The sequence below is a fragment of the Centrocercus urophasianus genome, unplaced genomic scaffold (genome assembly GCF_019232065.1).
Source record: "Centrocercus urophasianus isolate 14NV4802_14NV808 unplaced genomic scaffold, USGS_Curo_1.0 seq_14, whole genome shotgun sequence".
Lineage (NCBI taxonomy): Eukaryota > Metazoa > Chordata > Aves > Galliformes > Phasianidae > Centrocercus > Centrocercus urophasianus.
This window is the reverse complement of record NW_024884586.1, coordinates 23,302,247-23,328,281: the sequence shown is the minus strand read 5'-3', so window position 1 is coordinate 23,328,281 and position 26,035 is coordinate 23,302,247. Positions and strand designations below refer to the sequence as shown.

Genomic DNA, 26,035 nt, shown 5'->3' with positions numbered 1-26,035 from the left:
TTTTTTTTTTTTTTTTTTTTTTTTTTTTTTTTTTTTTTTAAACTCTGCCCTCCAGAGTAAGTGCATGATTGCCTTGATCTGGCTGGAAACTAAGTCAGACTGACTTCAGCCCAACTGAAAGGCATGCAGTTGGCAAAAAGGGGATGATTTGAGGGCAAGACACACTGGAAAGTTCCTGAAAGGTGTTGTTGTATTTTGTAATACAGACGTATGTGATTTTATGTATGGTGGAAGTATGATTGTGAAGCCAAAATGTACAAATACACTCTTCCTCCAGTTGAAATAGTCACTCACTTGCTCTTAAGAGGCATGTGATTATACTAGTAAATACTTGTAATTTGTATTTAACAAAGAATTTTTAATTTATATTTAACGAAGACTTAATCATTTTATGTTTCTATTGAAAAATTTCTTAAAGATCACCTGTGATGTAATATGACAGTTTTTCAGAGCTAGGAAATTCTAAGCTCTGTCCTGACGATAACTGGTAGGAATTTTGATACTGTATTTAGAACTCAGTTGCTTTGTTTTCACCAGAAGCATTCTTCTGGAAGGCTAGAATATTTCAGGGAAAGCACAGGTTTTTTACAAAAAATTGTCAAAAAACAACAAAGGAAAAATATTTCCAAATATAAAAATACTAATAAGCTCAGGAAAAAAAAAATACTTTTCCGTGATAAAAGCATTGACCAGAGGCTCCCTGCTAATCCTTTAGTGAACACATTCTTCCCTGGTTATAAGCTGTCACGCACAATGAGGACAGCTAAATTTTTAATCAGCCTTTGTTTAGTTAGGGTGAATTCTGTTACGCTAAAAATGTTCTGTTATTATTCTGTGTAAGATAAATCTTCCGGTTCTCAATTGTTTTAGAAGCTTTTCAGCTGCAAATTTATCTCCTAGAATGTGAACTAAATTTACACATTGTACTGCAGATGGCCTTACTTGATGCCTCTGATTTATCCATAGTCTTTTTAGAAACACTTCTGATGAATTCAATGATTGAACTTGCAGCATTTCGTTTCCATTAATCTAGACTTCCATCTTTGGATTTTTGTAACTGGTAAGTCCTAACTTTGAAGTAAAATCTGGAATTTCATACTTTATTTTTTATCCCATCAGTATTACTTAAGAAAATCTGATTATTTTTTTTCTGCAACATTCTGGCTCTTCGTATTGACATTTCTCTACATTACGTAAAGAATGGAATTTTATCAGTACATTCCTACTATTGTTTCAGTATACTTAGTAATACTAATACTTAATAAGTACACACTCAGAAGCAAACATTTCCAGACTCCTTTGACTCTACTGTTTACTTTTCTACCTAAGTCATCGCCCTTTTCAGCTTTTACTGAAATTACAATGCCTTCTCTGATTTAATATCAGGGTATGAAGAACTGTACTGCAGTCTCTGAAAAGTCCAGCTGGACTAAACTTGTTGAATACTATTATGCATAGTATCCTCACTGTGTTAAATATAGCCTTTTATATCTGATATTCAGACATTTTCTGGTGCTCTAAGGCACTCAGGGCAGATTTACAGAAGCATATAGGCTTTCTGAGGTCTTACTTCTAGGCTTTTCATTGCCAAACAGAATCTCCAGACATGAATAAAATACTTTGTCTCAATACTATCTGCAAGAAATTATCACACATCCTAAAAGAGAAAGACTTTATGTGACTTCAAATGCAGTCACATAAAAGCTGGATCACAGTTTTCAGAGCATTCCTCTGGTAGACAGTCTGACTCCAAATCTGATCCTGCAAGTTTAGAGAATGGCCATTTAAGTAGACAGAGGTCTTCAATCCAGCAATACACACAGTGACGCTTCTATTTACCCAGTGAATGTTATTCATGCAAAACAGAACAGCTTCTATCAACCACATGAGAAAACTATTCAAGCTGGTTGTTGCAGAATTAATTTAAAAAGTGAATTTTATAGACCCTCAAATGCCAGCAGTCAAAGGAGGAAACTAAACCAAATACACTACTCACTTTGTCTGCATTTTATGTGGGATTTACTCCAGCAAATGTATTAGAAAGCCTACCAAGTTGGACCTTGCAAGCTAGGTAGGCAGAGCAATATCTCTATTAGTTATAAGTATCAATGGGGTTCAGGTCCTGACGTGACAGATGTAATCCAGACATGACTGTCATGACTGAATAATTCTTAAAAGGCAACAAAATATTTTTTAGAAAAATATTTTTAACTGTTAATTCCTCTTGAATTAGGTCAGCTTAGCAAGAGATTTGAAGATTTTGAACTTTGGGACAGGACACGTTCATATTTCAAAGTACTGTTGCAGAGCAAACTTTCAAATATGCTGAAAACATTCCACAAAGCAATACAGTAAAGCACCGCACACACCCAGATTACTCACTCACCCTTCATGAGTACCTTTATCATTGATGTTAGCCAGTCTATCATAATGTCTTTGAGACAGAAGGTGGGCATTAGCTAAGATCACTGCCTCTTTGGTGGTCACCAGCACAGTGCAATGGGAGAGGAAGATCAGAACAAATCCCGCTGAACTCTTCAACAGCATCTTTCTTCAGAATCAGCCCTCCTGCAACAATCCACAGCTATAATACAGACTGCAACTGAAAATGGAAACATTTATGACCTTTAGTACAGTTCTCTCTCTTTTAGGAGAAAGGTATTGAAACACCTGGTTTCAGTGAGAGCCTCTGTCAAAAATGGCTTCTTCCATCTTTCAAGTGCATCTCCCTTTCCTGATGTTTCACAGTACTTCCAGCTGGTGGTTGTTCTGACATGGAGCCCTGTGTTGTATCACTTACACTGTACCTAGAACAACCCAATTATCTGTAACAACACGTAACAGAAAATAATGTAATGACATACCTTAGAAGGATGTCTTACATCTATCAGAACTGAAGTTTGCTTATTCCCCATGCATGTGAATAGTATTGAAGCAGAGGCACTGATGGACAAACTGGCACAATCAGGAGCACTAGCTCTTCCAACTCTCTGAATTTCAAACAACACTCAATCCCATGCCTTTCTAGTACCGTGAATATTCCCATACACTGGAGAATTCACTTCAGCAATTCTGGACTTGATTTTGGATGAATTTCCATCCATAGCTATGAAGAACAGGTCACAGGCTTAACTCACAGGCTTAAATCAGATCTGGAAAAAAAGCTCAATAAACAAAACAAAAAGGAACTCTTCCACTTTTCTTCAATCTCAAGACACACAGGGGTTCAATATTTGGAATCAAAAGTGCTTTGAGTCTCATTTTGTCCTCCTTTTTGGGTTACTTCTTTAGTAACTATTCATCCAATACAGAAAGAAGTCTTAGGCTGTTATTGGGGTCCTCACCTAAACACATTCCAGTCTGACTGAAGTATTTCTGTATCAGTGAAAGCTCAAACTGAATCAGAATAGCATCTCCCATGCTCTCCAAGGACAAATTTGCTTAAAATTTAGCCAAAGCCTTTACATCATATATGGTTGGACTTATAGGTCATTTCCAACCTTGTGATCTTATAGGTAATTTCCAACGTTGTGATTCTATGATTCTGCGATCAAGGCTGAATATATATCTCTAGCAAACAGCTCTTTGGTCACAGCATATTTCTTGCCAGCGTCAGCACAGAGCCTACACAGGCCAGATCCTTTCTCCACAGTGGATTACACTGCAATAAAGCCACACTCCTTATGAATCTAAAGATTCAGCAGCAGATCCAGTAAAACAGTTTTCCAGAGTGAAAAAGCATTGAACATGTTTTTAAAAATGTTCAAAATATATCACTGTAATAGAAGTCAGGCTTGAGAATTGGTTTTTGTACTTACCAGGCAGAAAAACAGCAAAACAGAATTTGCTTATTCTACTTACAGCTATACAGTAATAATTCTGATTTACTATTAACATACAATTTCCTATTACATCCAAAGTTGGTTATTTGACATTGAGATACTATAAAAAAAAAAAAAATTCAGCACATGGTTTCCCCTACAGTACTTAAGTTCTGTTATGTTTGCATTTCCTACTGTCATGTACCCCCTTCACTGAAAGCTTCTATTATTATTTTTAAAATTATTAGAAATGACTGTAAATCTAAACCTATCCCACCAACATTATAAAACGTTAGGAAATCTGTATTCGGACCTAAAGCTTCCAGGTTAGCTGTTTCTTTCTTCTAGCATTTTTGAGCAAGTCAGTCCTTTTTCTTCCCTCACATTTACTGAGTCAATTGAAATAATTTACAGATTCAATTAGTTCTAGAATAGAAATTGGTATTATAAGTTATTAAGAAAGCAACTGAGGAAAACAGCAGGAAGATACCTTACCTCTTACAGTGAAGCTTGACAAAGAAACAAGTGCACACGAATGTATGAGCTCATACTCTACAGTTGTACTTTGCCTGCTACTCAAGTTCAGGTGAATAAATCAGCTCCAACACACTATCTCAAATGTAGAAGCGCAGCAAAATTGCATCTTCATTATTTCACTCTGGTGGACTTTGCTCTGACATATTACATCTGCAAGTAAGAATATATGAATCATAAAGAACAAAGTTCTTCCATAAGGATTAAAATAACAGCATAACTAAACTAATTACTTAGATTAATAAATAGATCAATTATTTTCCCAATTAATGAATAAACATAGCAAAGAAATTTTATTTCAGAAAACTACGTATGTTGTTTATACACCTGAAGTTAGATGCTGAAAAGTACTACATCGTTTTGCACTGGTAAATTGACGAGATGCTGTATTGCTAATCACATTTAAAATCCTATAGTCAACTTGTTTTTAAAGCATAGGGAACAAATCAATCAAACTGACCCCAAACCATCTTGTTCCTTCAGGCTCATTCACATCAAAGCATGAAATTAAAACATAAAGCACTACTTCAAAGCTATAAAAAGAGAAAAAGCAAAAGCAGAACAGGCTGGTCAATAGGTTTCTATTTTAGTTTATTTGGATTATCAAGAGTTGATTAACATTCATTTACATCAAAAAGGTAATGAAGTAGATGAATTAATTGTCACCGTATTTTCTTGTATCTGAAGGTTGTGTTATCTATCTGAATGACTTCTAGATGACATCTAAACTAGAGTAAGATGAGCCAACACATTTGTACTCTTTGATCCAACCTGCAGCCCAGTTTGAACACTTTCTACTCTGAAAAAAAAAAAAAAAAAAAAAAAACCAATTAAAATGTAGAAAACATGTAAGTCCTGTGTAAGTTTTACTTGAGGATTTGTTCTATGCGTAATTCCTGTTCAATTGTTCATTCTCAGTGAAATCACAACATATGCAATATATTGCAACAATGAAATACATACATTTAACAGAATGTATTATGAAAGATTTATCTATAACATTTAAAACTCACTGATATTTCTTTTCATTTTTAAAGAACAAATAACACTTTACTATACATGTGAATGACCACAAGGAGTCAGAACAGTACCTTTTCTCTGGCACTGGTCAATCACAGAGAAAAGCTGAAGAACACACATTCCATGCTCATTGCATTATCACAGATTTATAGAATTGTTTGACGCTTAAAGGTCATCCAGTCCCCTGCAAAGAACAGTGACACCCACAGCTACACCTGGTTGCTCAGAGCCCTTCCCATTCTGACCTTGAATGCCTCCAGGGATGGGGCTTCCACCACAACATATTTAACAAGTAATGCACAAGTAATTGCTCACCACTCCCCAAATGATGCCAAACTAGCCCCCTGAGCAGCAAAGAGAGAGATCATGAACTCCCAACCCCTTCAAAAACTCTTTCCATTTGATATCATATGGTACAGAATATCCCTCTGGCTCGTTTAAGTCAGCTGTCCCAATTCCATTCTCTCCCAGCTCCTCAGGTCCTTCACTGTGACTAGCCTTGGCTCAGTAGGCAACTATAAACATCAGTGTTATCAACATTGTTTTTTTCCTAGAACCAAAACACAGCATCATGCCAGACATTGTGAAGAAAACAATTCCATCCCAGTTGAAACTAAGACACTGATATTCATGTTTGATGTATCTAACTTCTGGTTAGTATCAAGCTTTATAGGTAGTGACTAGAGTATGAAAACACTGTGCTGTATCTTACTAAATAATAATACTTTGAAGGCATACAGATCTTGCTGAAATAACATACTAAGGAAAGGCAGAAGGTGTCTTCCCACTCTGACAATTTAAAATATACTTCAGAAAATACCACTGACTTTAATGGTGGCAGGTTTCCTATCGCCTAGCTATAAACTGGGATATATGTTTGTTTTGTGCTTTTGATTTCTGCATTTTCCATCACTGTATACCTCCTCCCCTTTTTATTTACTACCTTCCCCTTTGCTTCTCTTTGATTTCCACTCTTCTATCTCAACTGGAAGAGTAGAAATGAAGTGGGAAGCATTTAATTAGAAGAGAGCAGGTAACAGCACCTGTTTATTTGCGCTGAGAAAGGCAGCTATTTATGTACCTGAAAACTTCAAACAACAGAAACCATTACATATTACACCTCAGTGGGCATGAGTGACAGGCTGGGCGAGGGGACTCTGCAAGGTTCAGGGAATGTACCATACCTGGTGTGCTTGGCTGTGTTCCGCTGTGAAACGGGTCAGTCGCAGGGCAATTCTGGCATACGACCTGTCCTGCAGCTCTGCCAAATGAACCACCTTTCCCTAGCCTTTTGGCTATGTCCTCAAAGTGCTGGGTTTAATTTCTGTAAGTGAGTAATTAGGCAGTTTTTAGTTAACATCATTTTCTAATTATATTAACAATTATACGTTTGTTCCAGCAAATACTGTAGTTGTTCTGAGTATCTATGATATTCTGCTCTTGGTCAAGTATTTTGAGACCATTTTTTTAGTCCTGAAAATTATGTAATCATGGTAAGTTAGGACTACTTCACATTGGTAAGGTTTTGTGTCATATACAGGTTTTAAAATAATCATTATTGTATTGACTTGTTAGTCATATTAATTAAGATATTTAATGTCTCAACCCAGTGACCGCATATTCCTTCCCCATATGCTGACATTTCAATTATTCCTCTGAATCTGCTTGCCTTTAATTGGCAAATATTATTTTAATTATTCCAATGCAACTCTTCTTATTTTTAAGTTATTTTTAAATAGTTCTGTTTATTTTAATAAGTATTTAAACAAATATTTAAACAAGTTAACTTACCTTTAAAAAGGGAGAATTTGACTGAAACTGAACAACTTACTTCATCAGGCTCTGACGTTAGTTGCAAAGACAACCTGGATACCACAGGACAGCTAATTGGCCTGTTTTTGTAAGGGATGTGAAAAGCATTCCTATCTGACCAATACAGTGAAGTTATCAGTTCCAGCAAGGGCAAAGCAGCATTACTTCAAAAGTTAATTTAATTTACCTTAGTAGCTTGGGTACAAATATCAGCAGGTGCCAGTAAATATTATGGCACAGAGTGTGGCACAAGCTAGAAACCTGTGTATCCAGGTACTTCAAAAGGCTTCAAACAGGGGATTTATGGATCAGCACTGTTGGCAGAAATGTGCAAATGCTAACTTTCACACAGCTATCTGTTCAGCAGAACAAGGAACTCAAGGGAGAAAGTTCTAGCAATGCAAACCACATATAAAATATAAAAAAGATCTCACTGAATAGTTATTTCAAACAAAAATTTTGATATACAGAAGACTACTCAGCAGGGCAGGTGGAAGGAGACAGGATGACCCCAGTCTTTAGAGACACTTCTGTGCTTTTGAACAACTTGAACTGGATTGCTCTGCAATCTTGACTAAACGCACTTTTGTATCTTCAAATAGGAACAGTTAAAAAAATGTTTTTAACAATTTTTACTTGCTCCTCTGAGCTGGCAACGGCATGCAAAACACGAGATTGCCTAACAAAGCAGAAACCAGTTATTTTAAACTGCTGAAATTCATGACATATAACACCATTTTCAATACAGCTTCTAAACTTTTTTTATGTATTCATTATTTGTGAGATGAACCTTTATTTGGAGAAATGAAGACATCTATCCCTGACTGAACATAAACCATAGAAATGCTTGCAAGCCCCAGATGACTCCAGTGGAGCATACCAGGAACCTGTTTTTTAAAAAGGGAGAAAAACAAGAGAATCAAAGGACAGTGAGATACATTTTAAAACTTAAATAAATAAAATAAATAAATAAATACAATAAATCCTCCCCACCCCCAGAAGGTTAATAAGGCAGTGAAAAGTATCCAGCATAGATTTATCCAGAAAGAAAAATATTTTTTTTTCTATTTGATAGAGTAATGGTCACTCTGGAAAACAAGAGAATTAAGTAAAACGTACAATACATTAAGTACAAATATTAAGTATATTGCAGTTGAACATTCAAACTTAACATACAAAAAAATCCCTTTACTCTGGAATTTTTAAGGTTAGACATACATTTGAGAGGGATGCTATGGACAAGCTGAATTCAGTAACGTGGAAATCTTGATGTCAGTACAACAGCTTTACCTCGGCTATCTGATCAAAAACAAAGAAAAACAACAATAAAACCAGTTGAATTAACAGAACTAATATTCTATTCAACAGACAATTTTTAGCAGATTCAAATCAGTTAACTATACTGTTCAGTTTAACACATTGTAGCCTAACCTTCAAACACGTGAGTCTAAAAATGACTTTCTCATCTGGGCCAAGAAGCAGCCGGGAGCTTTGTCATGGCAACCATCTCATTTCCAAAGAGACTCCGTGACTTCTGTTGCTCTCCAGCAACCTTGTAAATGGAATAGAACAGCGAAGAAAAACAAGAAAAGGGAGGAGCTTTTCAGAGAATCACACAACCAGCAAGGTTCAAAAAGACCTCCAAGACCATCTACTCTAACCATCCACCTATCACCAACGCTTTATATTGAAGTTATCACATATAAAAAGGTGCAAAACAGCTGTATTTATGAAAGACAACACACACATTTCTTGTAATACTGATTTAAGATTGAATGAGGCAGAATTATTCAGGGGTGTTTCTTTCTTACTAATAAAGCAGGCTGAAAGCAGCAGATTACTATTAGAGTCAGCTACTGAGATTCAAGTTGCCCAATGTGTCTATGGCTCCCCATGAAAAATGTCATTTCCCTTCCCCTCCCCAAAAGGAAAAACTGTACATAAGTTGGTTTTTTAAATGTTCTCAGTGAACTCTGGCTGAGTCTGTATCTTTCTGATGTTCTCTTCAGAGTACAATTGCAGGGTTTGAAAAATTCTACAGTAAAGTAAGACTCAAACACCTTACAAAGAAAGCACTGAAACATGATCAGACCTTCCCATGACAAATGACCCCTCCACCATTAGCTGGCTACCTGGTGATGGGAATAATTGGTTTCTAACACTGAAGCACTTGAAAGCACAGCTGATGTATACAATTATTTCAGCCAGCACATGTTGAAAAGCACTTGTAGAGCAATTTCAACAAGACCTTTGTACTCCTCATAAAAATGAAGGGCAAATATATGTGGAAAAAAAAAAAACCTGTGTAAATAGCACGTGAAGAGAATCGGTAGGGAAACAAACTGAACCAAAAAATTGAATTTCAACAGTACAATGAAATCCAAGAACATTGAGTGGATTACAAGATGAGGTTTCTTAGGGAATATCGACCAAGTGTCTTTAGATTCACAGATGTCATCTGTCAGGGACCCCTACAAAGCTACAGTAGAAATTATTTTCATGAAAGGACTGTCTACATACGTTCATCACATACATTGTGGTTCAGTTCTCTGAAGGCTTTTAGTAAATGTGACAGTGAATGATACACACATTCCACCATGCCTGTCTTTTAATAATCATTCCACCTCTCATTTGAGGTTCTTCTCTTGGTATAGCAATATTTACTATTGAAAAAAAAATATAATCTTTTGAGGAGGCTTAATCTTGGTCCCAAACTCAGGCATTCCTTATTTTCATGGTGTTTAACTACCACAGTGAAGAAATTAGGCCTGTATGAATGCAACTCTTATGTTTCACACCTGTCAAGTTGAAGCAGTTTGAACCACATCTGTAATGTGGATGATCAAATGTGGTAGGAAATCAAACATTCCTCCTTGCTCCCCAAAATTAGTACCAATGTTCAAAATTTGATTTTATTCTGATTCCAGGTATGTGAAATCTTACTGATTATTTCCCAGGATTGTCCTTGCATCTACATATGATCTGCAGACCCATGCCTTGCTGGTCAGCCTTTGAGCTTGTACATCTTGCTCTCCCAACCTAAACTCAAAAGGAAATGCTACACATGTGTACTGGAAAGTTAGAAAAAGGCAGGCAGGAAAGAAAAAAAAAAAAAAATCCTTAAAAGATACCAGAGAACTTTTCTAATATTTTTTTAAAAATATTCATTTAAATCATCTTGAACTTTTTTCAAATTCATTTAACCACATTTTGTATTAATTTACAAAGCTGTACTCAGTGTTAAAGAAACAGTTCAAAATCAAATTTTGGTCAAAAAATGACATGAAAGGTTTTCCTTCTTTTGCATATTCACAACCGCTTGCCCTTGACTGAATGACAGACTTTAATTTTCATTCCTATCAGCCACGCAGAACCAAACACTTAATAAAAATGAGCTCAACTCCAATCTGTGTCTGTGCATCATCAATAAAAGAGATAACTAGTTAAGTTCCACTTGCACAGAAAATTATGTTGTCATTAAATCTTCATAACCTTATTGGAAACAAAGCATTACACAAGTCGCTGCCGACATAATAAGGAACAATACAGTTCTAAAAGTAGACAAGCATTTCCTGAAGTATCTTTAGTATTTCTGATGCTAGAGCATTAATAATTTCATATGGATTTTGAAACAAAAAGAAACAAACAAACAAAAAAACAACCCTATTTGTGACTTCAAAGATCCTTCCACATTTCACCTGGAAACAGGCTAAAACTAAATACTATTCCCACAGAACTTTTTTGAGTACAGTACCATCACACAGTACTGAGTTTGAAACATCTCTTCAGATATAAGGTCCTGCCTTTATGGACACTGAAATGGTTAAAGACTTCTGATGTTTGTTTTTTTCCTCAACTGATATTAATTGCTTTTTGGCACTTAAAGAGTAATAACACATTTTTTATTTAGTCAGTCCATAAGCAGACTGTGAGCAAAGTTTTTGTTTTTTTTTTTTTTGTTTTTTTTTAATTTTTGCAAATACAGATATTTTTAATATATTCTTGCAAACATATTGGAACTGAAGTTATTTCAAAAAATATTATTATTAGGTATAAGTGCTCTAACAAGTGGACAGGTGCACATTTTATAACTCATTCACATATAATTTGTATACAAAAATAAAATTCAACTTGAAATCCAGTCAATTAAAAAAAATTAAGTTTCAGTACTGCAAGTAATCCCAGGGCTGCCACCATACTTGTGTGCTTTTACAGTTCTCTTCATTTTTAAATCATTTCTTTTTTGTCCCTTACTGCACACAATATAAACAATTAGGACAACTCATTACAAGAGAAATAAAGAAATCCATACAACGCTGCACGAAATGGAAAACAAACAACTGCAACAAAAAAAGAACCAGAAACACCCATAATCCTGACAAAACCCAACCCAACTCCACCACTCATTTCATAGAATAATTGCAGGTACTACTTGGTTGACAATTTTCATACAGTAGCATAATATACGTTGACAAATGTCCAGATACAAAGGATGGTAACTGCACAACAGATGTTTCACACCATGAAAAAGGAAAAGTATTGGTGTTCACTGTTAGGAAAAATCTTCTACTTGTTTGCTTGCTTCCCAAACGTACAGGAACTGCTAGTTATTATCTGACAGAATCACAGCTGCTGATCATATGCAACTTGTACGCAATTACATACCATAACAACTAAGTGGAGATGCTTCATTTCCCCCATTCTGACCTCTTAACAAAACAAATTTCTCCATTCTCCCTGAAGAATGAATCGAGACCCTGAACAAACAAGATGAAAAAGGAAGAAATGTTCCTATTCTGAACTCTGTAAAAAGGCAAAACTTGTCGTTATGATTAACTACTGAATAAACTGTGATTAAAACAAGCTAACGCAATTTCACCGTCACACCACTCAGTGTTAAAGAAAACTAACTCACTGCTTGTCTTTCCAAAACAGCATAACAAAACTAGTTGTGCCATCTTCAAAGATCAGCTCCATGTATTTCCCATAAGTTCTTCAATAAGATGCTGCTGAAAGAAGTGGTTTGTTTTTTCAAAAGCAACATGACTTTTGTTGAGCATTCCTTTCAGTAAATCCTTCTAACAAGTATATCTGAAGAGGCTCTTGTATGTACTGGATGCATTTTATTCTGTATAGAAAAAAAGATCAACTCAACTAAAACAAAACAAAACTAGCAATAACAAAATGTGCAGTTTACTGTGCTCACTTTGCAAGGACAAAAACTTTCTTTCATCACCCAAAAAACAACACTGGTTTATTCCTCCTGACAGCTACTGCTGTCATTTTAATTTGAAAAACATTAAATCTTGTGGAAGACAACTAATTTTCCACCTTCCCTCTGAAGCTACTGGAAAAAGACAATCTATATATATAAATATAAATTATATAATTATATATATATATAAATAAAACAAGCATGTTCAAAGAACAAAATTTTGCAACTGATTTTGCATTCCTAAAAAGAGAGCAACTTTGAACAGTTTTAGAAAAGCAGTGGGACTTATCCTCCTAGTGTATTTGAAGGTTTTTCTCTCATTTTTTTAAATTTTGTGCTTTATTTGGCCACAAATCATAGCAGTGATAAGATGAATACACAGCACACAAAAAAAGTAGCAGGAGCCAAGTGTTGCAAACATTATACTTGCTGTTAAGAAAGGGAAGTATCTAAGCTAAATGTTTATCAAGTTATGTTGACACATGGAATGCCTAATTAACTTGACAGAACTTAAAAGTCTTTCTGACGATGGATGATTTTTTTTTTTTCCTCCACAAAAGAATTACTCACAGAAACTGATCAGAGCAGAACACAGCAGTAAAAAAACGGAAAAGTCCTTGAACAGAAGCGATTAGGCAGTAGTTTAAAAACAAAATGATTTTAGAACTTTAGACAAGCAGATACATCAAATTACATAGTAAACCCACAACTCAGTTTTGAAAGGAGGTTCGTTTCAGAACTTTACAGAAACATAAAACATTAAAGCCATCTTCATTGTGAACTATCATCTGCAAATTTGTTTTCATACTGCCTTACAATTAAGGCATCATGACAGTTTGCTTCCCCACTTCCCCAAATTTTCACCCATCCCATAATCCTGCTCAAGTGACAACGTCTGGTGGCAGATATGATGGATGTGTGTGGTTGAAGGCAGGTTTGGAGAGACAGAAAACAACGCCACAGCCAAGGGAAAACTCAGCACATAGTAAAACATACTGCTATTTCCCCTTGAGCATAACCCCTCATTCATTCCACAACAGACACTCATTACTGTTTAACACGTCATATAATTTATAACATTCACTACAGAGCATTAATTCAATAACTTTATACAGATACCATACAGAAGCCATGTCCTCTTCTGCTTACTGTCAAGTACAAAGCAGCTTACATACCTTAAAAATAAAGCTACACACCACAGTTGTAGCATACCGTACTTTGTGCCAAATAAAAGGTTGCAGTAGTGGCTTTTTGATATTTCAAGACAAACATGATACCACATAACAAACAGTTGTGCAAACTCAGGCCTGGAGGAGGACATAACTACCTCCTTTTTCCAGAACTACTTTTCCCTGCTTTACTGCTACTACCACCAGACTTGCTGGAAGACTTTGAAGAAAACAGTCTTGTCATGAATTCAGAGACATCTGGCAGCTCATGGTTCGAATTCAGCATGTTCATTGACTGCTCCATTTCCTGCATGAAAAAAATTAGACAACAGCTCTTAATAGCATTTTCTGTGACATCAGATCACACAGTGAACACGTATAAAAATTCTCAAACACAAATGGTAGCCTTCCAGAATACATGTTGCTACACATTTTTTACGCAACTGCAGCCAAATGCCCAGCTACACACAGAAACATAAAACCCCAAAACTAAAAGCACTGACATACAGAAGACGTAACCATGTCTTAAGCAGCCTTACAGGGCAACTAACTGCTCAGATAAAATCGTTTTCTCAGGAAAAATAATGCCATTAAAATACTTATTTCCAGCATTATAAAATACTTATTTCCAGCATTACTTGCTTCCATTTTAAAACAAAAGCTGTTGATCAGATTTTCAGATCCATATTCCCACAGATTGTGCACTCTTTCATTTTTTCACATTTTGCCTTCCCAATTTAGTATTGTTTATGCCAAAAGTAATAAAGTTTTGAAGGGACTGGGTATTTTTATTGCACTAATTCATAATATCAAGCTATTAGCGTAAAACAGCTAAGTTTCCTTTCTTGTTTCATGAGATCATATATTTAGCTAACCTTAACGTAACTTTTGTGTTTAGATCTATAAGAACTATGGTAGCCTTTGTTACTATTATATCTATTCTAAATCTGTACATAGCAATTGTGCTTGCTGTTACAGTATTTAATTATTAATGTTCTATATGAACAAGTATCGTGCTGATCCCATAAAAACAAGCTAGCTCAAAAAGTATAATATGAGCTCCACACCCAACACAAACAAAATGAAGTTAGGCACATGCTTCAGAATTTAATAAACAGAATGTTATTAATTAAAACTGAGCTGGGAAGAAGTATTTTCTCTCACCCTTCAAAGATAATTTAAATTATAAGCAAGATTCCTTCAACTTGCAGTTTCTCCTTAAGAAGTCAGACCTGTCAGCTAATGCAAACACTGGAACTTCTCATTGTTTGTCATCAGAACAGCTTACCTACATACAATGTCAAATGAGTTTAAAAAAAAATAAATTAGGAATAAATAATTTTTAAAAATTTCCAAAGCACAGCTTGGTTTAAAGAACATGCCACAGATACGTAGCATATGTACGTATTAAAATCAGAATTAAAGCCGTATAGGTCTGGTATTTTTACAATATGCATTATTTTATTAAATAAAAAAGGAAAAAAAAAATGGTTCAGACACCTATAAAGCACTACTGAAGACAGTGGTCATTTAGAGGAGTTTAAGCTAACCAAACCCTGAAAACACAGCCACCCAGGACAGACAAGGAATACTTCTAAAAACAAACGATTTGGCAAACACCTTGAATCTCCATTTTGTCCTAGCCTTCTGCTATTCGGCATTTTGCATGGCAAAAGGATAATAAATCAGATAATTTAATGACTACAGTAAGATTCTGAATCATACACGCTATTGCAACATCTCAACAGTCTTGTAAGCTCCAGAGTTAACAGATAAGAGAAATCCTTATCATACTCTTTGTAACACAGCTGACATTAAACAACATCTGAAAATGATGTGCTAGACTTAAACAGTGAAAAATACACTGAAAATTTTTCACACCAAAAAATAGCCCTTGAAAAATTACATTTATAGTTCTAAAGATATTTTGGAAAACAACAATCATGCTGTAATGCATTCAAAGCTTTCTAATTCAAACGCATTCAAAACTATTAATTCTGTGTTGTGCCATTTAATAGCAAACTCATTAGTCTGAATTAACAGAATTCATTATTTTAGCAGCAACATCAATAATTGCATTAATTATGCCAACAAGACATCCTCTGAAGTCCAGTTTTAGCTATCATTTCTCTGTACCGTAAGATGTCATTACATTTGTTCTCTGTATCTCCAAACCTCTGAAGCTACTCACCCGTCTCATATCAGGATCACTGGTGTTGACAACTTTAGGCAAAAGCACAAATATCAGTAATGGAAGAACCATCATCACAACCTATACAAACACACACACACACAAAAAAAACACCAAGTATTTATTCAGCTAATGTGATGCCAAGATATTTTTATACATCCTGCCATCAAGACTTTAATTAAAATACCAAGTTCTAGAACAACTGCTTTCTGAGTCAGTAACCTCCTATCAGAAATCCGGCTGTCAGGACAGAAACCAAAAGTTCCACACAACCGATATCAAACTCGGACCATTCAAGTAAACGTTTGCCTTTTAACTGCTACAATCTTGCAAAGTGTTCCTCTCTGCCTTAGAAGAACACCATGTTGTCAAAGGAACCAGGCTATGCAATATTTTCAGACAAAATACATTTAACAGAGTTGCTATGCAGGGAATGAAAAAAAAGACAAACAAAAAAAGCAACCAAGGCAAAACAAACAAAAACAACAACAAAAATAAAAACCTTACCAACACCAAAAATCAACCACCTCAGAAAAATAAATTACGCACATGTTTTGTGAATTATTTTTACTCTCCTTGTTCCAAAGAACTGCTAGATTTTGAACTGTTGCATATTTTTCCCTTTGTGTGCTGCTTGTACATACCATGGGGTTCATGAGGAAATCCGTCCATCCCCAAGATTCTCTCTTTATGAAGTATGAAGGAGGTCCAGAAGATTTCATCTGGAGTGGGTATGGCAGCCTGACAACTTCTGAGGTTTTGATGTAATTCACATATCTTGCTCTAAGGAACAAAATGTAAATAATTAAAAACACGATCTTTAATGAAAATTAATGATTATTAAATATTCCAAGCAAGGTTTTAAAAATAGACTGCAAATGAAACCATCTGGTAGGCAGTGTCAAATATGCTTCACTTTTCAGAAGCTTATTTTTCTCAGTAGAAATTATACTTCATATGATCAAATAATATTAATTTCAATATTAATTCGACTTCTGTCTACATTTTATTTCAGGATAGCTGCAGGAGAAAACAGCAAAAGCAAACCAACAGAAGAACTCCTTTTTAACTCACTCAATTCCACTTATTTTAAGGCAATAAATATGAAAAGAAAAAAAGAAGCTGTGCTCCAGAAGCAGCGTGAAAGGAAACTGGAATACACTGTCTGATATGGAAGCAATGGATCTACAGAACTTCCTAGATTACTTTTGATGTTGTGCTGTCAGGCACACTTCCTACATCAATACAGAAGCAAATCTGGGAAGGCTCACCTCATTTTGCCTTTTGAAGTTATGTCGACTCGAACAGGCTCAAATTTATGAGCAGGAGATATAACTTCTACTACATAAGATCCTGAAGGTACATCATGAACCACAAAGCTTCCATCTGTCCTGAATTAAAAAAAATACATATAAATTCCACTGCATTTCAACATACTCCAATGTACTGGAGGTTGGTTTTGTTTATGTCCCCAAAGAAGAAACTTTGTATCAATTTCTATTATAAATCTTTATGATAACAACCAAAAGGAAAATTAACATCACTCAGTACCAAGCCCAATAATGTCATTAACACGTATCACAATACCAGCAGAAATGGCCAGTTACATTAATTTCCTATCACAGAACGGCTTGTTAAGCCATTGTCTTGCTGGAGGAATAGCTTAAAAATCTAAGTAGTAATTGAAATGGTAAGATTTCTTGTGCTCAAATGATACAGTGAAATTTACTTTGCTTCAGTAATTCCGCTGAAATTAAAAAATAAATAAATTGACTTCCTCCATTGTGTGGGCAGTCATTGAAACTGCAGTTTCTGCCCGTACAGCAAAACAGACAGGTTCACTTTTAATTGCTTCTTTTAGAACTAGCCCACGCTAGAAAGCTCTATCACAACAGTGAGGAAACTAAGAGCTCTGAATATGAACATAGAAGTGATTTTTAGACAGATTGTTTTTATTTTAAAGTAACTTCAATGTTCATTGAAAATAACTGAGAAAGGATACTTGAAAGATTCAGCACAAGCTGTCATCAAATTAAAGTACAGAAGCTTGTAGGTTTCCTCCTACATGCTTCCAGAAGCTTCCAAGAAGGAAAACTTTATGTTCTCTGTCAAAAATTAATCTAAAATATACTCCTCCTAAAAATATTGCTCATAGTTAAGACCAAATAAGTTCTTCAAAAGCAAAAAAAGTAAAAAAAACCCAAACAAACAAAAAAAACAAAAACAAAAAACCCCGAACATATTTGAAACACATCATGAAAACAAATAAATGAACTTCCTTAGAAGTGATTTCTGTCTTCATATCAGCTCTCTCAAAATTCTACACGACTTTAGGGCTCTCCCACAACCAAGACAGAAACAGCAACATGTAGGTTGATTTCTCTAATATTTTATGTGACGTCTTGAACCCCTAAAAGAAACACTAACATTATCGTACTTTGAAACTATATTAAGGACTTTCTCTGGGAATTCCCTTTCAATTTTCCCATTCCAAGCAGTAGTATTTTGATGAAATTTGACTACTGTTTTTCAAAAGACTCATTTGACAAGGTAATTTCTAATTTCATGTACTGATACACAATAGCGCCATTCTCAAGAAATAAAAAAGTTGAACATTTACTTCAGTGAGGAAACTTATCAGATTTTAAAAAATGCTTGTAATAGAAAATTGCTCTTGAAATATTCAGCAGTAACCTTGCTATGTCAAATAGTTATTTCCCTCTTATTAGTAACCGAAATGTCATTAATAAATAACCCAAACTTTCCTGAGAAATGGCGAGAAATATATCTGCTGATAACCCAAATATACTCAACCCTGTCAGCAGAAGGGAAGGATCCTTCTACTCAGCCTCAAATAGCACTGTTAATGAAAAAATGTATTTCCTGTCATGCAGATCTTACCAGCAGTGACCTACCAACCACCCAGTAAATTGCAAGTGAACAAAATACTACATATCACAGCTTGTAAGCTGAAACATACCATACTTGTGGCGGCACAGCATCTACATAGATATTCATCATTAATTAATTAAACATTAATTTCTTGGCTTTGTGTTATCACATTATCTGGTGAGTCTATCACTAAATATACAAAAGCGATGTTACCAAAAAAGTTTGTTAACCAGGTTTTGCTGTTATAAGCGTTGTGTGCTTTTAGCTGAGATTATTTCCTCACATTTCAGATAACTCCAGCTACAATTAAGTATTTAGAAACACATCAGCCCCACTGTGTTTTTATATGAGATGTAAATGTGATGCAAGACACCTGTAGCTGGGTTGAACTGCTCCATCAGATGTTATACTGACAAGATCTGTTGTGCAAAGTAAGACCTGCTGTGTTTGCCTATAAACAGATCCCAGCTTTTGCTGCAGAGGGAAAAACACAAAACAGCTGTATTTATAAACTAGTACATCTTAATCCATCTGAACTTCCTCATTTTAATACGTGATTTTAAGAACAAGATATTACACTGCACAAAAATCACAGACTTCAGAATTATCTTCGACTGCGAAATGATTATCGTTCTTAGTTCTTAGGGTTATTTCTTAGGGTATCTTCTGAGTATCCCCAGAACCCCAGCTGATCGGAATATACTCACTCCGACCTGAGAGGACTTACATGATACTTCTCTATGCATGTGCATCATCCCTCTACACAGCTTTTCCTGCTACGGTTAAGATTTCACGGGTACTGTTAAAAAGTCCCACCATCAGCAAGGTGACTCAGCGCTGACACCTAGCAGCCCAAAAGCCCGCAGCCTCAGGCAGGATCCCCCCACAGGATCTCGCGGTCTCAGAGCGGGACGCGGGAGCGACTGAGGAGCCCCGCGGCCGCCGCCATCTTGCGGCCAGCCCCGCGCCAGGGCGGGGTGCGGGATAGCGACCCGCGGCACCGAGGGACCCCCCGGCAGTGCCACCCCCCGCCCGCAAGGCGCTCACTTCAGAAAACCGATGTGCTCCTCCCCGTCCACGAGCACCCGAGCCCCCGCGATCCAGTCCTGGGGCTTCACCCCGGGCACTACGGCCCGGCCCTCGATCTTAAACCGCTCCCCGGGGCCCGCGCCGCCCGGCGACTCCACAGTCCCGGCCGCCTCCGAGCCCGCGGCGCCGGGGGCCAGCGGTGACGCGAAAAGGCAGAGCAGCACCAGCGACATGAAGCCGCCCCGCGCCGACATGGTCGTGACCATCACCGCCGCTCAGGTGCCGGGGCGCATGCGCAGAGCGCGACACACCTCAAATCCCCGGGACGGCCAACACCAGAAGCACGGCGACAAGCTCTCTACGCGTGCGCAGCGTGCCGCGAGAATGTATTCGGTGCTGTGCGCTTGCGTATAGGAGAGTGAGGCGCCGACATTTTGTGTCACGCGGGCGAGCCAATAAGAACGTGAGCTGCGCGCCCGTGATACGGAGCGAAGCGGAAGTGTGCTGTTCTCTGCCGCCGCGAGGCGCTGCGTGTATGTGGGGCCGCTTCATCATACTGAGGGATTGGGGCGGGGCATCGCCCTGCGTCGCTTCTGCAGGGAGGGGATCTGTGAGCTGGTGGCACGCGGCGTCTCAGAGCACAGGCTGGGGAAATGGCAGAGCGAGTTCCCGGTTTGTTTTTTGTTGTTTTTTTTTTTTTCCCCTCCAGCATAAGGCCATCTGCAAGAGATAACGCAGGACACGGATGTGAAATGAAAGAACATGAAAATCTGTCAATAACGTTAGCTTGAGGTGCTTTCTTAGAACCGTAGATCAACGCAGGCTGTTTCTGATGCTCCCCTGAAGCCTGCAGGCAGAGCGGCAGCACGAAATGCTGCTGATCGCTGTGAACAGGTTCAGTGCCAGGCCACGAGAGCTGTAATACCTGCCCTGCCTATTTCCCTTCCACATTATGTCCTGTCGTGTCACACGTACCCACTGTCACATACAACTGCCTCCTCAGCTGTTGCTTAACATCAGAGTTAATTACTGAACTCATTAGAAATATTACTTAACTATTAAAGCATGTTTGGAGATTATGAACATAGCCCTAGCCCTCAGCTGATACTAAATGAAAACATTTTACTATGCCAGACACAATTCTGAAATCATGCCTCGTGCCATGAGAGTGGAATAATGTGAATGATGTCTCCATTACTATTCTTGAGCTGTGCTGTTCTATTTTGGATGGCCAGGATGAATGAGGTTATTCTGTTGCATTAAGTCACAAAAGTTGAAACACCAGCAGTTTTGGAAATGGAAACCTATGTGTTTTAAGTGTTCTATAACTGATCGGTGCTAGAAAATAGCTTCTCTGAGTTGTAGGAGTTGGTAGTCACTTTTTTTCCCACTTCGTTGATGAAGCAGATCCTTGAAATAAGATCACCAAATAGCAGCATGTTATAGGAAGCCAGAGTGCTATTTCCAGGATGACACTGGCAGAAGATAGCATTTCATACTGGCATATCACATTACTATATTTATACGGAGCTACTGGAGTAATTCTACTTAAATATCATTAAGGAGGGACGGAGATGCTCTCACGTCACAGTGTTCCTGCCCCCCAGTTTTAAGGAGTTCATCAACCATAGATTTGTAAGTACTAAATATAAAGAGTCAGGAGACTTATTTTTATAATATAGACAGTACAGTTAATTAAGTTTTAAGCCTAGTGAGCCCAAATAAAAGAAAACCACGTTGGTCTTTCACACTCTCTATCTAATCCAAGAAACTTCTCTACATGCCATCCAGCTAACAAACTGACACATTAGTTAGTCTCTTCTCTATTGTCCTTTCCTCCTGTAGAAACTCTCCCTGAGCTCAGATTTCAGATACATATCTTTATTGTTTTTATACAGTTTCTAATAGCTGTATGGGCACAAAACTTTTATACATGTACTTAAGCAGTCTTTCTGCTCTTACTGTGGAACTTTGCATATTAGAAGATGTACTTCATACAGATACACTGGTTATCACATTTTGAAGCGTACACAACTGAGAAAATAACACATTTGGTGAATTACTGCCTTTTTCATTAAGATTAGCTACATTAGCATTTGAATGGATTACACAATGATATTATAAGCTTTGATATCATGGGGGTGTAGGCGTCTACCTTCTAGGTAAAAATAACCAAACCCCAAAAATATAGTACAAATAAAATACATGAAAACGTTCAGGTATACACTTATCAAAGCCAACTACTGTGTTTCTCAGTGCTTTATCTGGAAGGCTTTTTCTATTTCTTACTGGAAGAATTTTCACTATTAGCCAGGTTCTGGCTGTAGCTTGATGTCAAGGGAACAGGTAAAACAACCAAGCAACAGTTTCAATTTACTTTGAAGCAATGGAACCATTTCATCAGCCTTCTCAAAATGCAATCAAGAGCAACCTCCATGTTTGAGAGCTGTCTCCTCATTGAGGAGTTCACTTGACTAACAGCTACATAGAAACTGGCAAATTTCAAATAGTTTCTGCCCTGCTCACAAGCACATTCTCACTTCTGTCAGATTGGGTTCATTCAACCAGCTGTCACTTTGTGCAAACCTGTCAGCCAGATGGATGAATCCCTAATGGGCTGAGCACAGTGAAGGTCTAGACTAATGTAATGCCATCACATTGATAATACTGAAATCTGTATCTCCAGGTTCTTGTCACTTCTAGTCTTGTGTACAAATTGAAAAGCAGAGAAGACGCATTAAATCCCTCTGAACTTCCTAAATGCATCACAATGCACGAGCATCACAGCTGTTTGGAAATAATTGAGTATTCTGGGATACTGGTGAATAGAAGAAGCAAGAGAGTTTCCTCACCCAAGAGAAAAATGATTTTTATACTTAAAACTTACTTTTGTGCTGAATTTTTTCCACAGTGTTAACACTAGAAGCTTACTGTATACAAGTCTGCTTGTAGTTCAGGATTAGCAAAGCATTTTTGTAAGTTTAAATGCAACTTTGAACATTTCAGTGCAATTGCTCTGAACACTTCTATTTATATAAAGCTGATAACACTTTGACTAGTATTTAATTCGCTTTTGGAAATGAACAGGATGCTGTTAATTGACACTGATTTACTTTAATACACTGGACATCCACTGGACCACAGCCAGCAGCAGCCCAGAACCTGTTTCCTGTGTGATTCAGCCACATGCAGAGCTGTTGGCTGTCAGCAAACAAGAAGGGAGCAGCCATGGCCATCTTACTATAGTCTTATCATGTTCTCTGAGCAGGGCCCCCAGCTGCTGTGCAGGTATTGAGGTCATGCCCAGTATACCAGAACAGTGCCATTTCACAAAAGCTCTATGGAATCAAGGACAAAGACATGACTGATGTGAAAAACAAATAAGAAGTTGATGTGCATCAGAACACCCACACTTACATCAGTTATACTGTCTTTTGAGGATAAAAATTGGTATTATTAAAAAAAAAAAAGAAAAACAAAAACATCACAAACCAAGCACAAGAGAATTGTGTTTATGGAAGCAATCACATCAGGATCAGCAGAAGGCCACAGCCAGCTAATGCATTCACTGAGCTTTCCCCTTCACAATCAGCTTTGTGTAAATAAACGCAGAAGAATTATTCTTTTTTAAAAATTCCTACTGATGTATACTGAAAAGCAGCATCATTCTGCCATCTACTGACATTTTACAGTGCTACACCAGAAGCATTTAGCAGGAGTAGACTTCAGCAACAGTGTTCATGTTGTCCCGAAGGTATGATCCCCTGAGAAGGTCCTACTTCTGGCTTCCAGCAGAATTATTTCCTTTCTACTGGTAATAGGCATCTGAAAGCACAAATAGGGTAATACCTTCATACACTCTTCATAATGCTGACATTAAGATCTATTGCCAGATGACAATTTGCTTTACCTGGTTGCAATTGATTGAACTCAGACTACATCCTGTAGAGGAACAAATTTAATTAGTTCAAGTATGAGGAAAAGGCTTTGAACTTTTTTTTTTTTTTTGAAGGAAAAGGAACATAATTTTCATGCTGTAAAAAGTCCCACACCCTCTCTTGCAAGCAGAACAAATATGGGCGTAGCATGATGGTAACATGGAAATTGTTTTCACAAAGCTTTGAAGTGCTCATCTCCTATTTACTACAAAATGTATCCACATCTCTCTTTTAAGCAGAATTTGTGCACGAACTGTGCAAGCAGGGTGTCTAAGACATACAGCAACCGCTAAGCTGGCTGCACAAGCAGCAGCTCTGCATGGAGCAATGCTACACATGGACTCAGATGCCTGAGATCTGGTTTGTGTGGATACCACCTGTAATCATTCACCTACTGCTCTAATGGAACATTCTTGGGACATTCGGTTTCCAAAAATAAAAAAAGTGTAAAATCCTTGCTTCTTGGAATGTGCTTTAAATGCCATGCTTCCCACCCTCCCCCCCAACTGGGATTCCACTCACATAATGCCACAAGGCAGCCACTCCATAACAGTGTTATCATATCCCTTGCAGAACCATAGCTATCTCTATATATTTTTCCTTTCTTTTCTTCAACTATTGATAATGTAGCACAACAAAAATAGATTTTTTTCCTTTGTATTTCAATCTGAAGATATTCAAATTATTTGTGGATTCACATCACACGGAAGGTGCAACATGGAGAGGGTCACAGGAACTTTGGTAGGATGTTCTAGCAGAAGAGGATCCTATCCAACAACCAAATAAAACATTCAGCCTCATCTGCGAGGTCTCTGCTTGGGGAGATCTTGTGTCCAACATGCAAAAGGCAGCTGTAATACATATAGCCTTAAGCAGTTGCCTAATTACACTAGAGATGCTTCTGAATGTGAGGAGGAATGAAGGAGGGGAAGATCAGAAACAACACTGAGTTAGGAGTGTAATGAAATTGCATGCTTTTTTTTTTTTTTTCCAAGGAGGTGGTTGTCCAAAGGCTACTAACAGTTGATTTGCACCATTTGTACACCCACTTTTATTTTTATTTTTATTTTTATTTTTTTTTACATTTTTGTAGTGGGAGTTAAAAAAGTTGAGAGTCCAGCTGGAGCCAGATCAGCACTTTCTAGATGACAAATGTTCTCTTTGGTGTATCAGATACAATATATACACTGCTGCAGTATCTACTGCTAGCAAATTTGAAACCAAACTAACAATGAAAGAAACAAAACCTGTACACTCACTGTATTTGACAAAGCCTTAGAAGCAAAGCTTAGCCTTCAACTCATTCTTAAAACAAACAAAAAAAACAAGCCAACACTCCAGTGGTTCTGAATTCACTTTGCTAGTTCTTGATCTCAGAAATGATGAATCAATTCTGCAGTGCCTTGTTTTTTCGATTTTTTTATTATTTTTATTTTATTTTTTTTAAGCATTAGTTACTCTTACTGCTTGTCAGCTTCATTACAAGCCACAGAAGCACTTTTTCATGAACACAATCTGCCTGTTCCCGAGAAGCTGAGAATGGCAGCTCGTGGCTTTAAGTAGCCCTGCAAGCACCTTCTTTGTACAAGGCAGATAACTGATGCAGACATATACAACCTTATAGTGTACAGCTGTTATCTGAGGGAGCTTACCAGCTGCTGCCTTTCTGAAATTCAGGTCATGTAAGAGCTACAGATTGCTTTACTTTACTGCTGTATTTCACTGTACTGCCCTGTGATCCTCGTAACTCTTTTAAAGCTCTTAATGAAATAAGCAACTTTTGGTCTATACTTACATCTTAGCCCTGGAAGTAATTTGGAGGCACTTTATGCTTCTGCTGCACAGTGAGAAAGCTAAATAAGAATACTGTTTACGTTTCAGGTGCATTCCTATTTGTGTGGGCTGGTACACTGAGTCATGAGAGCCAATGAAGCCTCACCATGACAAGTACTGGATGCTACGTCAAAGAACTGCTCAAATGAACACTGTGCTGGATTAGAGGCATTATCTACCATTAACCAATGGCAAACAAGCTAATTTTCTATGTGCTGTTACATTGCTATGAAATGTGTTAAGCCACAGCTTCATTAAAGCAGGTTGGCAGTTTTGCAAGTAGTTGTGATGTTTCCTGTGTGATTTAAATAAAGCTATGGCAGTCTCAGACAAGAGGTAAATAAGGGCCTTACCAGGTAACTTGAGCTAAATGATGCACTTTTTGATTAAAAAAAATGCAAGCCTTATCATAGAAAATCCTTCCAATTGCAATATAAAATCTTGTGGCTATGAGGTTTTTACTTCTCTACAATATTTTGAGTTACATAAGACTGGGTAGTTTTTATATTCCACATAACAGTTTGCAAATTTGGGGGGAAAAAACAGTAGCATAAATCACTTTCAAATGCCCCTTCTCCCCC

The 26,035-nt window shown here is 37.1% G+C and overlaps 2 protein-coding genes across 17 annotated transcripts in view; both read right to left on the bottom strand.

The window, feature by feature from the left end:
* The window catches only part of LOC122158128 (fibrinogen-like protein 1-like protein), a 22,444-nt gene extending 12,133 nt beyond the window's left edge, over positions 1–10,311 (bottom strand). For 5 of the 16 annotated variants that reach the window (XR_006168136.1, XR_006168139.1, XR_006168137.1 and 2 more), the window contains exons 1-4: positions 6,560–10,310; positions 4,985–5,154; positions 4,317–4,508; positions 2,400–2,825 (exon numbers count right to left, since the gene is read on the bottom strand). Coding sequence is in view for 12 of the 16 variants with exons in the window: in XM_042814539.1 (XP_042670473.1) it covers positions 2,400–2,547 (148 nt within the window). In the remaining 4 variants the exon portion in view is untranslated. Of the gene's footprint in view, positions 1–2,399; positions 2,826–4,316; positions 4,509–4,815; positions 5,155–5,446; positions 5,560–6,559 lie in introns of all 16 variants that reach the window. The other 11 variants (XM_042814551.1, XM_042814547.1, XM_042814549.1 and 8 more) reach the window with 11 other exon arrangements.
* Positions 10,312–10,512: 201 nt separating this feature from the next.
* EMC7 (ER membrane protein complex subunit 7) lies at positions 10,513–19,987 on the bottom strand. The gene is made up of 5 exons (XM_042814552.1): positions 19,702–19,987; positions 17,034–17,153; positions 16,407–16,545; positions 15,763–15,843; positions 10,513–13,878 (listed from the first exon to the last, which is right to left on the bottom strand). Exons 1-5 carry the CDS (start codon positions 19,947–19,949, stop codon positions 13,726–13,728), a joined length of 741 nt encoding a protein of 246 aa, XP_042670486.1. The 5' UTR covers positions 19,950–19,987; the 3' UTR covers positions 10,513–13,725.
* Positions 19,988–26,035: the final 6,048 nt, after the last annotated feature.